A 12685-nucleotide genomic window follows, 5' to 3' on the forward strand; every position below is an offset into this window, starting at 1 on the left:
ATAATGTGCAATAATTAACACGAACGAATGAATGAACGAGCTCATAGCTGGACAGGTAAACCCAGGTTTAACTGAAGCAGGGGACGACCAGGGGAGTCTCCCTCATATTTAATCCCCTGAGATCAGTCTATTTAGTTAAATTTTGGTAGTTGAAGCCCATTTTCAGCTGTTGCCTTGACCTACTGTGAGTATTTGAGTTTTAAACACAGCATCTGTGACTTTTCTGATCGAGACTGACTCAATTGGTAATCTGAATGAATGATTTTCTAAACACTTGATAATCCTGTTATGTACCACATACACACTTGGATATGTGTCTGTGTTTCAGCCGTTGTACTTAACTCAGGAGAGTTCATCTAAAAATCATCAGCATTCTGACCTTTGATTACATCTTTTCACAGTCCGGCCTCGGCTGCTGTATCGTTCCTCCTGTGGTTCTAACCTGTGTGTCGGGCACAATGCGTCACGATTCGTCTGCCACCCGGCGGAAGGGCAAAACCCCTCAACGTCGCCCCCCAGCCCCATCCCCTGCCCCTGCCCCAGTCGCAGGGCCATCCCGTTCAACACCCAGGTCCCCGGGCCGAGGCAGACCTTCAGGTGAGAAAGACTTAGTTTATTTCTACACTTTTTATAGTGACAGTGCCCGTCACTTGGTTGCCTCTTAATAACATTATATCCCCCATGATCATGTGTCAGTGTTGTGTTTTTCAGACAGAAGCTCAACATGAATCTAGTCTCATCTGGTTTTAAACCACAGACAACTTTGTACTCTGTGGTAGTTTTCAACTATATTATATTTTATAGTATTTTTGAACCAGATGACAGTCCTCAGATGTCTGGATCTGAAATTATCAGAGAAACAAGCTGAGCGAATCTCAGATATTTTTTTTAAAGTCAAACTGATTTATTTATTGATTTTACTGGTTTTTATCCCCTGAGGTATTTGTTATGGAGAGGAGGACTCCTCTGTGGAGAAATAAACAGCTGGTAAAAGGTGTCTGGTTCATAGATTATCAGAGAAACAATCAAATGCCAATGTGTTTGATGAGTTAAAATAAATAAAGACAAAAGCGTTTCAGTGAAGAAGATACTGATTCTGACAAATCAGTTCATCAAACATTCATAATTTCCTCAAACAGAAAAGCCTCAGTCTCTCTGTCTCTACTTCACAAGCTCACAAACTAAGCTATCCTGTCTCTATAAAAGTGGTTTTCTCTGGTGGTGGTGCTGCCTCAGTTAAAAACAACAAACTCTCTGTGTCCGGCCTCCAGTTGCTGGGACACCCAAGAAGAGAAGGTTTCGACCAGGAACCAGGGCCTTAATGGAAATCCGCAAGTACCAGAAGAGCCACGACCTCCTGCTCAGGAAGGCCCCCTTCTCTCGCCTGGTGAGTCACACAGCAGCAGAATGAACAGACCATCAGGGACAATTTAATGTTCCTCCTCGTGTATTGATAGGAATCAGCTCCATGTTCACAAGAGCTCCTGTTACACTGATGGCGATCGATCTGTTGCGTCAGGTTAAAATCAGAAACACTGAATGGGGATGCGCACATTTAATTTTCAATTATGATTTCTGCTTCCAACAATCATGAAAAGAAAAACAAGATCAAACAATTGTTTTAGACATAGTCTGTTTTGCTATAAATTTCATCTGCTGTCAGAAACTGTTGCACTGAGGAGATCAGATTTCCTATTTCTTATGGCAATTTAAAAGTTCCCTTGCACATTCACCAACTCTGTTTCTGATTTAGATGTTTGTCTGTGATGTGTTTTTGCTGTTTCCTACTGCACCTCTCTCTCTCTGACCTGATGTGTCGGAGGGGAGGAGCAGTCCTCTCACACACCTGGCAGCACTGACACTGACACTCTGCTCTGAACGACAATGGTGAAGAGAACTTGACATTCACTATTGTTATAAAGTCATTTTCATGACAGAATAAGGAGAGATCTGTGGAGACAAACAGTGAAAGTCTGTCACATACAGATGGAGAAATAAACAATCTCTGACCGAGCAGCTCGGGCTCATCTGTTGTTGGTGTGATTTGTTTGCTGCAGCCTGGAGCCACAGAGTGAACTACTTTGTACCAACTTGGATTGTGTGACAAGTGATTATCTGATTGTTCTGGGTGTGTTGAAGTGGGCAGAGCATCTGTAAATGAGCGCACATGAGAAAATAAAAAAAATAAAGGAAAATGGGTTATGTTATTGTTTTAAACTAAAAATAAATTCATAAAAAATAGTAAAATATATATCCAGACTGTTCTGCAGTACCACATCAGAGATCTATAACTCAGGAAACTACATAGAGGCAACATTTTTTGTTATGAAATCTATTTTTAATTCATGGATTTTTTTTCCTTCTTACTTTCTTCAACAGTCATGTTAAATTATTGTGAGCCTGAATACGAGGCTCACACAGATTTGATTTGAATTTGAATTGTATAACCTCGGGGTGTAGAGTTTGTGAATGAACTAAAACTGATCTCTCTCTGTTTACTGCAGGTTCGTGAGGTGTGTCAGAGTTTTTCTACACAGGCTCTGATGTGGCAGCTCTATGCTCTTCTTGCCCTGCAGGAGGTAAACAAAGTCCCTTCAACATGCTGTTGTGTGTCCACACAGAACCTCTGTACAGACTGCACACATCGCAGCAACTGCACATGCTCCAGAAGACAACATGGAGCCACGGGGATCTGATGTTACTCATATTAATAACTGTGACTCATAACATGATATTTGATTTTTTTTTTTAATAATAACTTAGGTAAACTAAGTTATTATTATTTTTTAAATCAAATCAAAGCTTTACTCAAACTTTCAACCGACTAACTTTGAATAAAAAGAGAGAATGATCTTGTCGTCTTAACCATTGGATCTAACCTCATTTGTTATTCTGCCTCCTCATCCTCCCAGGCTGCAGAAGCATTTCTGGTGATGTTGTTCTCAGATGCCAACTTATGTGCCATCCACGCCAAGCGAGTAACCCTGTTCCCCCGTGACATTCAGCTGGCGAGAAGAATCCGTGGGGTGGACAACCTCTAACACGAGAGCACCCAATCCAATCAGTTCAAATTTGTTGAAACGTTTTCTGACTCTGCTACTAGTGTATCATCATTTGGATCCAATAAGTTCAGATTCAGGTCCACTGGATTCACTTCAGGTCACCCACAGGTTCTGGGCTCCTGAAGAACGTATTGAAATCATGTTTCTAGTTTCTATTGTTATATTGTATTTTTTATAGGTTGTTTAATGAATTGTACTATCCAGAATATATCTGGATGTGTTGGTGCGATTATTGCTCTGTTATATTATGATGTGTAAGTGTTCTTTTCCAATGAAATAAATTTATTCTGTTGATAAACAGCAAGCTTTTTTCTATTACCTACCTGTTGTCTTATTTTGTTCTCGACACAAAGATTTGACCTCATGTGATGTTTGATCCAGACACAGTTTTCTTATCCTTGAGTGCCAAACCTGCACTCTCAGCCACCTGGGACAGCCATGCAAGAAGTTTTGGTGTAATTGTGATTGGTTGAGAACACAACAAAATGTACATCAGCTGGAAAATCAATTTTTAATCACATCTCCCTATGGTTTTTTAACCTAATTTTATCTAACACACTGAAAAGATAAAAAAAAAAAATAGAAAACAAAAATGGGATAAAAAAGTTTTAAATCTTGTTAACATAATGTTTTTTATATCATGTAGAACATAATGGTGAGTGAAATACTCAGTCAACACCAGCACCATGACTGCAGTGAACCAGTGACAGCTTCATAAAGAAGATTCAAACAGCCAGGATTTCATACATCATATCTAAGACAGGAATAGATGCTTCCAACTCGTGGGGACCTACAGTCTATGGTGGGGACAAGTAGTAGGGCATTTCTCAATAAGGAAGAAAGAGTTCTTGTCCTTTAGCCCCTTTTTATGAGTTTATTTCTCATGAGGAATAGTATTTTTTCTCTTATATCTAATTTTCAATATTTTTTATTTCCAACAAGAAGCTATACAAAAGTTTATTCTCCGTACAAGTGGAAGAAACGGCAAATACATTGTGCCACCGTGCCACTCACACTAACTTGCTAATCTCGTCCCCGCCCGTCAGGTGATTGACAGAAAGATGAGCCAATAGCATTTCGCCGGCCACTGCGCGGTCTCATGCTAAGGCTCTGACTGGATGATTAACTTCCGGTTGTAACAAAATGTCGCATTCAAGTGATGTGTTAGTTGTGGTAATTACGAAAACTTATAAACAGTGTCCTCGTCAACATCCAGGGTGGAATTTATAACTGATATTTTGAGTTTTTCTGTAAGCCACCGTATGTCTGATGTTATCCACTTCAACACGATCTGAAAACAAGTTTGGCGTTCAGTTTCGTTGAACGTGTCGTAAAGTTCGGGCTTTTACATCTCTGCCCGTCGTCCCCCTTTTCTAGTCTTCGGTCGCCCCGTGTGTCGTGAACGCACCACCATCATCAGACACAGGAGTTCTCGGCGAAGAAGACGAAGACGAAACAGAAGAATAGTTATGAGCTGAATTAAGGTGTTTTATGGAACTAATGTAAAGCGGGAGATGAACTATGAGCGGAGAAGTGCGGGTGTAGCTTTCTGCTCGTCTGGCCATCGTCCCCGCGGTCTCAGAGAGAGGTAGTCGGGATGTTTTCAACCAACATGGAAACAAAAAGAGTCGATATCCCCACCGGAGTCCTGGACGACCTCTGCAGGTAACGACGCTCACTGGACGGTTCATTGTTGCGGTTACTCGGCCAGCTTTGACTGAAGTTAGTGTGAAGATGGTCAGGGGCTAAAATATATCACACAACGAGCCACTGGACGGGTCTGTATGGTGTTAGCTCGGCTGCTACGGAACTGTTTGTTGTTGTCCGTAGTAGTAGTAACGTTAGTTGTTGTTAGCTTAGCTGCCGCTGAACCCAGTTTGTAGTGGTTGTTATTAGCGCAGCTGCTATTATTGTCTTGAGTTGTTGGTGGCTCGGTGCTATTGAACCAGACTGACAGGAGCCCGCAGAGGAGAAATAGCCAGTTGTACCTGTAGTTGTTGTTGTAAACTCAGCTGCTGCTAAAACACGTCTTTAGTTGTCTTTGGTTCTCTCCTCTCTCAGACTTTATCAATTAGATGTTATCATTTTATCTTACTCTCATCGCACTGATGTTTGTGTTCATTTTTCGTGTCTAGTTTTGATTTGTTATTTGATGTTAGGCAGAAGTGTATTGTCAGGATTTAGAAAGGGAAGGTATTGTTCATCCTTGTGTAGGCTGCTGTTATCAGTCTCAAATCTCACAGAGTGGATGATGCCATATAAAAGTTGCCATAGTAACTGAGGTGTAGATGTAATCGACAACCAGATGGCATGTTATTATGTGTAACAAAGATGTCGCCCCACAGGCTATGATATTAGAGCCTATAGTCCTTAAAGGGAAAGTTCAACATTTTGGCAAATTGGCCCATTGCCATAATCCCTATAGTTTTAGGAGTAGGTTCGTTACCTTTAATAATGCTGCTCAGACCTACGCTACGGAGGCTAATGGGATTTCTTGGTTTCCCTCATCAAACTCATCAAATACACAATCCAACAACTCCAAAACGCTCTCGTGGACAAGTTGTGACCTGAACATTCACCACGCTATGAGATAACAGTTGTTTTCAAGTTAAATTTTCGGCAAGCAGTCTATGAATTTGCCTCGATAACAACTCTTTATCTCATAGCGTGGTGAATGTGCAGGTCACAACTTGTTCGTTACTTTATGTGTGTGTATCCTAATTCATGTCCACTGTCTGAGTTTGACAGATGCATGTGGGGGCTAACAGATCATCTGAAGCCCAGAGCCTCCTGCTGTGTTGATCCAGCCCATGACCCCTTATTTTTTTCTCCTGTGTCTCCAGCCGGTTCATCCTGCACATCCCCAGTGAAGAGAGGGACAACGCCATCCGAGTGTGCTTCCAGATCGAGCTGGCCCACTGGTTCTACCTGGACTTCTGCATGCAGAACACTCCAGGAGCTCCTCACTGTGGGATCAGAGACTTTGCCAAAGCTGATATCTTTAGATGTGATTGATTATGTGTGATTATGTTTGTTATTGTTTTTTTTACATTTTACATCCACTGCTTTGCCACAACCAAGAACCATTTTGTTTTATATTTTTGTGTTTGTAATAACCTCCAAATGAAATGCAGATTACAGGGTTTATACAAACACGTGCAGGGTGGGTCTCTTGCACCCCTTCAGGCCCATCCTCAGCTGTGGTGCTCATGTTGGTTTAGTTGTTTTCCTTGACAGCTACAAACTCTTCCATCACTGCCCGTTTCTGTTGACTCATGGAGAGGATGTGCAGAAGGTGCTGGAGCAGTGGAAGGAGTACAAGATGGGCGTACCTACGTATGGAGCAATCATTCTGGACGAATCATCGGAAAATGTGAGTTTCATTTTCACACTCAAATATAAAATATTCTGGTTATATTAGATCTTTTGCTATTCTTTTGCACATTTTTCATCATCATCAGTCACATCAGTGTAATATTTACCACATTAACAACTGAGATCTAGAAGCACAGAGGTCAGATGGATCGAGTTTAGGAAATTTAACTGTAAAAAAAAATTACAGTAACTATGAAAAGACAAAGACAACAATGAATTGAGCAGGAATCAGCCATTTGAAAAAAAGAACATTTAAAAAAACTGAATTTACTAAAAACAAGTTCTATAAAATTCACATCTTAAATTGAATCAACTATTATTAAGTCAGATTGACAGATTATCACACTTAGATTCTCTCGTCACACATCTGGTCTCAGGAACACATGGTGTCAGGGAAGACTTAAAGCAGATATCAGCTTCACGGCCGTTTCGGCTAATGCTGCGTTCAAGGCAGGCTTTTGAAACCGTAAGTTACAGCTTCAAGTCACAACTACGACTTGGTAGCGTTCCAGGTAACCCGTAGCTCGTGTTTTTACCATCCTGTTGTCTGTGAAAGTTCCCTATAACGGCCACTCGTAACTTCCGACCCGTGAACTCGTACCAGATCGAACTGGTATGACTTCACAGGAAGGAAAAACACAAAGTACGAGTTTCTTTGAACGCACCATGAGTTAGCAGCCCCCGCCCTTGTCAGGCATCAATTGGTCCTCGTGCTACGTCACCACATTCACGCGCATCCCTTGGCTGCACACACAGCCCTTCATGCCGTTCTCTCTCCTCATTGGATAACACTTGTATCCCACAAGGAAAATTTTCTCCTCGGGTTACAGCAGAGCAGAGTGACGGAGAGACTCGTGTTTAGGCTGAAATACTTCATGTAAGTGATTGCTGACGGAAAATAGGACTATTTAGGACTTATATTAACAAAAACATTCCACTGATATCTGCTTTAAGTATATTAGACAATTATAGTTAGAGCGTTCAGGACCTTTGTCTACCTTCTTGAAACTTGTCTACACTTGACAAAAAGTAAACAACAAGCAGTCATGACGATTTATTTCCAGCTGTTGGTGTTCACTTCCTGCGAAACAGGTCTGTCATGCTCTGTGTCATTTGTAAAAGAAAACACGCAGCTATATGTGACAGAGGGATGAAGCTGAATACATCAGAATGACCAAAATAGTCAACTCTGTATTTGGTCTCTGTGTTAAACTAAGGTGAAAAGTGATGCATCATGAACTGTCCTTTACTTTCTGAAACTCTGCTGATGTTTTATTATGAAGCTCCACCTGTGAACACCTGGTGTCGCTCTCTCACCATCTGCTTCCTCTCTCCTCAGGCGCTGCTTGTTCAGGGATACCTGGCCAAGTCAGGCTGGGGCTTTCCAAAGGGGAAGGTGAATGAGGACGAGGCTCCTCATGACTGTGCAGTGCGTGAAGTGAGTCTTGTGTTCTTCACTTGAACATCAGGAGCCATTGTGTTGGTATAAGTTCATACTTCACACACTGTGTTTTCCAGGTGATGGAGGAGACGGGCTTTGACATCAAGAATCGTATCAGCAAAGACAGGTACATAGAGCAGAAAATCACCGATCAGGTGGTGCGGCTCTACATTATTCCAGGGGTGTCAAAGGACACCAAGTTCAACCCCAAAACCAGGAAAGAGATCAGGGTACGTCCTCCTTCTTTGCCCACTCGTTCTCCAGCTGTGTGTAGCTCAAACACATGTTTCATGGTCTCCTCCTCCTTCTCCTGCAGAACATCGAATGGTTTCCTATTGAGAAGCTGCCGTGTCACAGGAACGACATGACGCCCAAGTCTAAACTCGGACTGGCCCCCAACAGGTTCTTCATGGCCATCCCATTCATAAGGTGTGTGTACAATGCCTACTGTCATCAATGAGTTGTGCAACAGAGAAATACACATGTGTATTTTCTGAGGTTGAGGTCAGCACATAGATATCAGGAGTAGGGATGTCCCGATTATAGATTATAGACAATTATTTTCAGAGAAATAATCACGATATCACGATTATTATGCATTAATTAATTTCACAACACTATGAATATGTAAAATCAAATAAAGTCAAAATATTTACACAAGGGGCGGTGTTTAGCTCAGTTGGTAGAGCACCCGTCCCATGTGTTGAGGCTACAGTCCTCACTGCAGGCGGCCCCTGTTCGAATCCCGTGCCGAGCGGCCATATCCTGCCTGTTATCCCCCCCCTTCTCTGCCTCCCATTTCCTGTCTCTCTCTCAACTGTCCTGTACATTAAAGGCAAATAAGGCCCCAAAAAATATACTTAGAAAAACAAAAAATATATATATTTACACAAAATATTGAAGTATCTATTAATATAGGACCAATTATTAATCCCCAATGGAAAGTGTTTGAAATATTCAAGTCATTGTCATCTATACTAAATGTTTAACTTTATTTAAATCGTTTTTTTATTTACAAATGACATGCTAACATTTAAATTCCTACCAATTCAATGTTGGGTTAGGTAAATGAACCGCTATCTGTGCATCTACCTTTACTTTATGAATCTTTACGATTGGCGTATAATACCACGATTAATTGTGAAAACAAGTAATCGTGACATCCCTGATCAGGACAGAGCTGTGAATGAGGTCATGGTTAGCCTAGCTTAGCATAACAACTGTAAACTAGGGGGAACAAGTAGCGTTCACCAGTTCAATGAGTCACATGATGTGTCAGCTCTGTGTTTATTGCACAAACAGAGATGAGACGGCAACAGTGCGTGTTTGCCTTTGTGCGGTAGAGCATCATTATAGTCATGGGTGATAACTGTTGTGACACTCCCTGCTCCTCCTTCCTGTACAGACCGCTGAGGGACTGGATCAGCAGGCAGAGAGGAGAGTCCCCAGACAGCGACGAGGACTTCAGCAACAACATCAACACTCCATCCAAACCTTCAGACAACAGTCGGTGAGAAACACAGTGGAGAGAACAGACGCTGTAGTTTCTGTCACCTCAGTGGTTTTCCAGCTCATAAAACAGCTGGTTTCAATAATCCGATTCACAACATTGGAAATATTGATCAGGCATCAGAGATTTTAGTTTTTATTTCCAGTTTTCATCATTTTCATCACAGTGTTAACACATCACAGCCCCCCCCTCTTCCTGTATAACAGAAAAATATCACCTTTCTTTGTTTCCTTCCACCTCTCAGGTCAAAGTCCCGCCGCCTCGCAGGTACAGATGTGTTTTCTGGGAACGGCTGGACAAAGCAGATGCAGCAGAAGCCTGTGGGCCAGCTGGGCCAGTACGAGCTGAACCAGGTTAGAAAAGACCATCCACAGTCAACTGTTATTTAACAGTAGCAGCTGGGCTCTCACAGGTCGACTGGTCTTGTAGTGAAGAGCTGGACTGTTGTATTTCTCAAACTGTGTGCCTCAGTTTTATTTAAACAAGGCATCACATGTGTGTGGCTACTGTGGGTTCATGCACTTTAGGTTTGATTATTCTTCCCTGTTTCAAAGACAATTAATCCATGTTTTTGTTTTTATCCAAAAAACACCAGCCAACACCCAGTGTAGGTCAAAATGTAGCACAGACACGGTGCTTGTGTCCTGAGCCGCTACAGCCACAGTTACATCAGAACCTCTGTTCTCTCCTCTGTAGAACCCGACCGTGAAGGGCAATGGGAAAAAAAGCCAGGACTCACCTTATGTGAAAAAAGGAGCCAATGACAGTGGAGGCAGCAACCAGCAGGTGAAAAGCACATTAGTAAGTGTAGAACCTCACATGGTTCAGAGTCTGTTGTTTAAAGGGATAGTTCAACATTTTGGCAAATTGGCCCATTGCCGTAATCCCTATAGTTTTAGGAGTAGGTTTGTTACCTTTAATTGATTATCTCATAGCGTGGTGAACGTGCAGGTCACAACTTGTCCACCAGAGTGTTTTGGAGTTGTTGGATTGTGTATTTGATGAGTTTGATGAGGGAAACCAAGAAATCCCATTAGCCTCCGTAGCGTAGCTCTGAGCAGCTCGCGGCTCTGCTCCGCCGTTCTAAAAACAGCTTGCACCGACAATTAAAGGTAACAAACCTACTCCTAAAACTATAGGGATTATGGCAATGGGCCAATTTGCCAGTATATGATCAATAGGTGATTTAACTAAAGCACATCTCTCTTCCACAGTCTCTTCAGAAAGACGATAAGAGACTTCAGCCCAGGAGACTGCAGGACAGTTTTGACAGAGGTATGGATCATACAGGTACCACGTCTAACTTTAAATGACAGACATGATGGTTACTTCTCAACACGACACTGAGTCTCAGTTAAATACAGCATGTAACCAGCCTCTCTCTTCACAGACGGAGCTCCATGCAGCTCTAACGGACAGCAGACGGTCCACTCTGAGCAGCTTGTCTCCTCCAAGACGTTCCTCAACTTCAGATTCGATAGAGACGCCATCATGAAATGTTTTGACTACTGACGCGATGAAGCTGATCCTGTTACGACGTCTCATCATGGCCTCAGAGAGTTTTTACCTACAGTCCAGACAAGGATGTTGCTGAACACGATCTTTCCCTTTATGCTTTGCTTGTCATGAACGCACACTCTCAGTAGAGAGTATCTCTTCTGTCACTGAACACACACAACGAGCTTCACCGGAGCCGTTCGTCTTTCCAGACCTTTCCTTTTTTTTTTTATAGAAGCACCTCCAGCACTGTCTTCAGTCTGTCAACGACAGGAACACAACATCATCTCTGAAGAGTCGGAGAGAAGAAGACAGCTCAGGTTAACACGAGTCAACAGGTGACGGTGAAAAGTCTCAGCTCTGACATCTCAGTGAATCAATCCTCTTTATGTCAGATCTTGATTTTAAGTCCTAATTATTAGACCAGAGGGAAGGTTTATTGACACACACATTGTTGGCTTCATTACCAACATTATTTCAGGTTTTATCAGGAGTTCAGTGTTGTTGAATAATGATCTGACAAAGTGTCATCATAGCTTTGTCACAAATCTGTGGCTGCTAAAAAAATGTATGATGTTTAATATTAATGTTTGAAATTAAGGCCAGAAATTTTTACAAATGAAATTCCATTGACGAATAATCCTCAGTGTGTCCTCACTGCGCTGAGTGAATCCAGCTGCACCATGAGAAATAGTAACCATGAAAAGAGCACAGCGGCTGCACCTTCATCACTAATGAGATGAAAGAGGTTCAGGCTCCTGGTCTGACAGGTTGGAAAACGAAAATACGAAGTTTAATGATAGTGAGGTCTCGGAGGCACACTGGATCTCTGGGTTGACAGGAAGTGAGTATTTCCAACCTAGCGTGTCACATCTGCACACACAAAAGCAAAGTGACATGTCAGTTAGAGTAAGTATCAACCCTGATACGTTCAGTGACAGACTTTAACATGCTGTTGTTGTATTTGCCTTAAAGTGACCCCGGCTTTTATCTGGTTCAGTCCGACACGTTTACAAGTTTAATCTCCTGCTAGATTTCAGTCATCAGCTGCTCTAGTGTTTAGTTGGTATGAATATTCAGACCCCTGGGTCCCTGGACCGTGACGGGGTACCGCAGCGTTAGACCACTGTGATCAGGTTGGGGTCCTCCACAGCTGAAACCATACTTCAGTTCACATGTCCTCTTTACATGTGAGGTGTCTGGTGTCTTTGTCTGGGGGGAGCTCTCCTCTCATTGTGTTTGTCATGTTACTGGTTGTACAGAAGGTGAATTCATGTTGTTCTTTGCTTCACAAGTGTTTCGACTTAACTGTGAATATTAATAAAAATCTGTTTTTTCCACTCTTTGACCTATTCTAGTATTAACAAAATGGGCTGTGTCAAATATGTCTCTCATTCTGGTAAAAGAACTCAACATTAATGCTGTAAGACCAAGCTGATGAGGACTTCAAGGGTAAGATGCAACATCGGAGAGGTCAGAGGAGCGAGATGTGTCTGTCCTAAAGACTCCCTGATACTCACACGGTTTATGTGGTGAGTTGTCAATCCGTCTTTCTAAGCTAAATCATCACCATCAACTCATCTATTTGCCATGTTTTTGCTTTTTCAGTCTGGATTATTGAGATTCTCCATTTTAAATCAAATCTCTCAACAGGAATGCTTAAGGTGAATTGAGTGTGAATCATAGGTGTGAATGTGAAGTGTATAAAGAAGAAAAGGTTGTTTTATTTGATTTTTGAAGTGAAGCAGCTGCAGCAAACAGTCAATCATAAGTGTTCACCATCTTAGATATATGAGAAAA

The 12685-nt window shown here is 42.0% G+C and overlaps 2 protein-coding genes across 8 annotated transcripts; both read left to right on the forward strand.

Annotated features, from left to right (window-relative positions):
- Positions 1–458: 458 nt before the first annotated feature.
- Positions 459–3041, forward strand: cenpa (histone H3-like centromeric protein A; the record flags this gene model as incomplete). Its single annotated transcript, XM_083984149.1, has 4 exons — positions 459–597; positions 1272–1387; positions 2505–2579; positions 2913–3041. The coding sequence occupies 4 exons, from the start codon at positions 459–461 to the stop codon at positions 3039–3041; spliced, it is 459 nt and encodes a 152-aa protein (XP_083840275.1).
- A 1435-nt stretch (positions 3042–4476) lies between these two features.
- On the forward strand, positions 4477–12205 carry dcp2 (decapping mRNA 2). Of its 7 annotated transcripts, none has more exons than XM_083984243.1 (11): positions 4477–4727; positions 5906–6057; positions 6308–6435; positions 7777–7875; positions 7956–8108; positions 8195–8307; positions 9284–9388; positions 9633–9741; positions 10085–10189; positions 10603–10678; positions 10779–12205. In XM_083984243.1, exons 1-11 carry the CDS (start codon positions 4660–4662, stop codon positions 10898–10900), a joined length of 1230 nt encoding a protein of 409 aa, XP_083840369.1. In that variant the 5' UTR covers positions 4477–4659; the 3' UTR covers positions 10901–12205. The 7 variants fall into 7 exon arrangements, with proteins under 7 accessions (XP_083840369.1, XP_083840371.1, XP_083840370.1 ...); XM_083984245.1 differs by having other exon boundaries at positions 10603–10663; XM_083984244.1 differs by having other exon boundaries at positions 10612–10678.
- Positions 12206–12685: the final 480 nt, after the last annotated feature.

This window comes from Trachurus trachurus, assembly GCF_905171665.1.
Source record: "Trachurus trachurus genome assembly, chromosome: 12".
Classification (NCBI taxonomy): Eukaryota; Metazoa; Chordata; class Actinopteri; order Carangiformes; family Carangidae; genus Trachurus; species Trachurus trachurus.

What these genes read in the sequence shown, in the direction of transcription:
- dcp2 (XM_083984243.1), top strand. Translation starts at nt 4,660, where the DNA reads ATGTTTTCAACCAACATGGAAACAAAAAGAGTCGATATCCCCACCGGA. An exon ending in TGGACGAATCATCGGAAAAT is followed by an intron (nt 6,436 to 7,776) that starts GTGAGTTTCATT and finishes CTCTCTCCTCAG; the next exon opens with GCGCTGCTTGTTCAGGGATA. An exon ending in GCCAGTACGAGCTGAACCAG is followed by an intron (nt 9,742 to 10,084) that starts GTTAGAAAAGAC and finishes TCTCCTCTGTAG; the next exon opens with AACCCGACCGTGAAGGGCAA.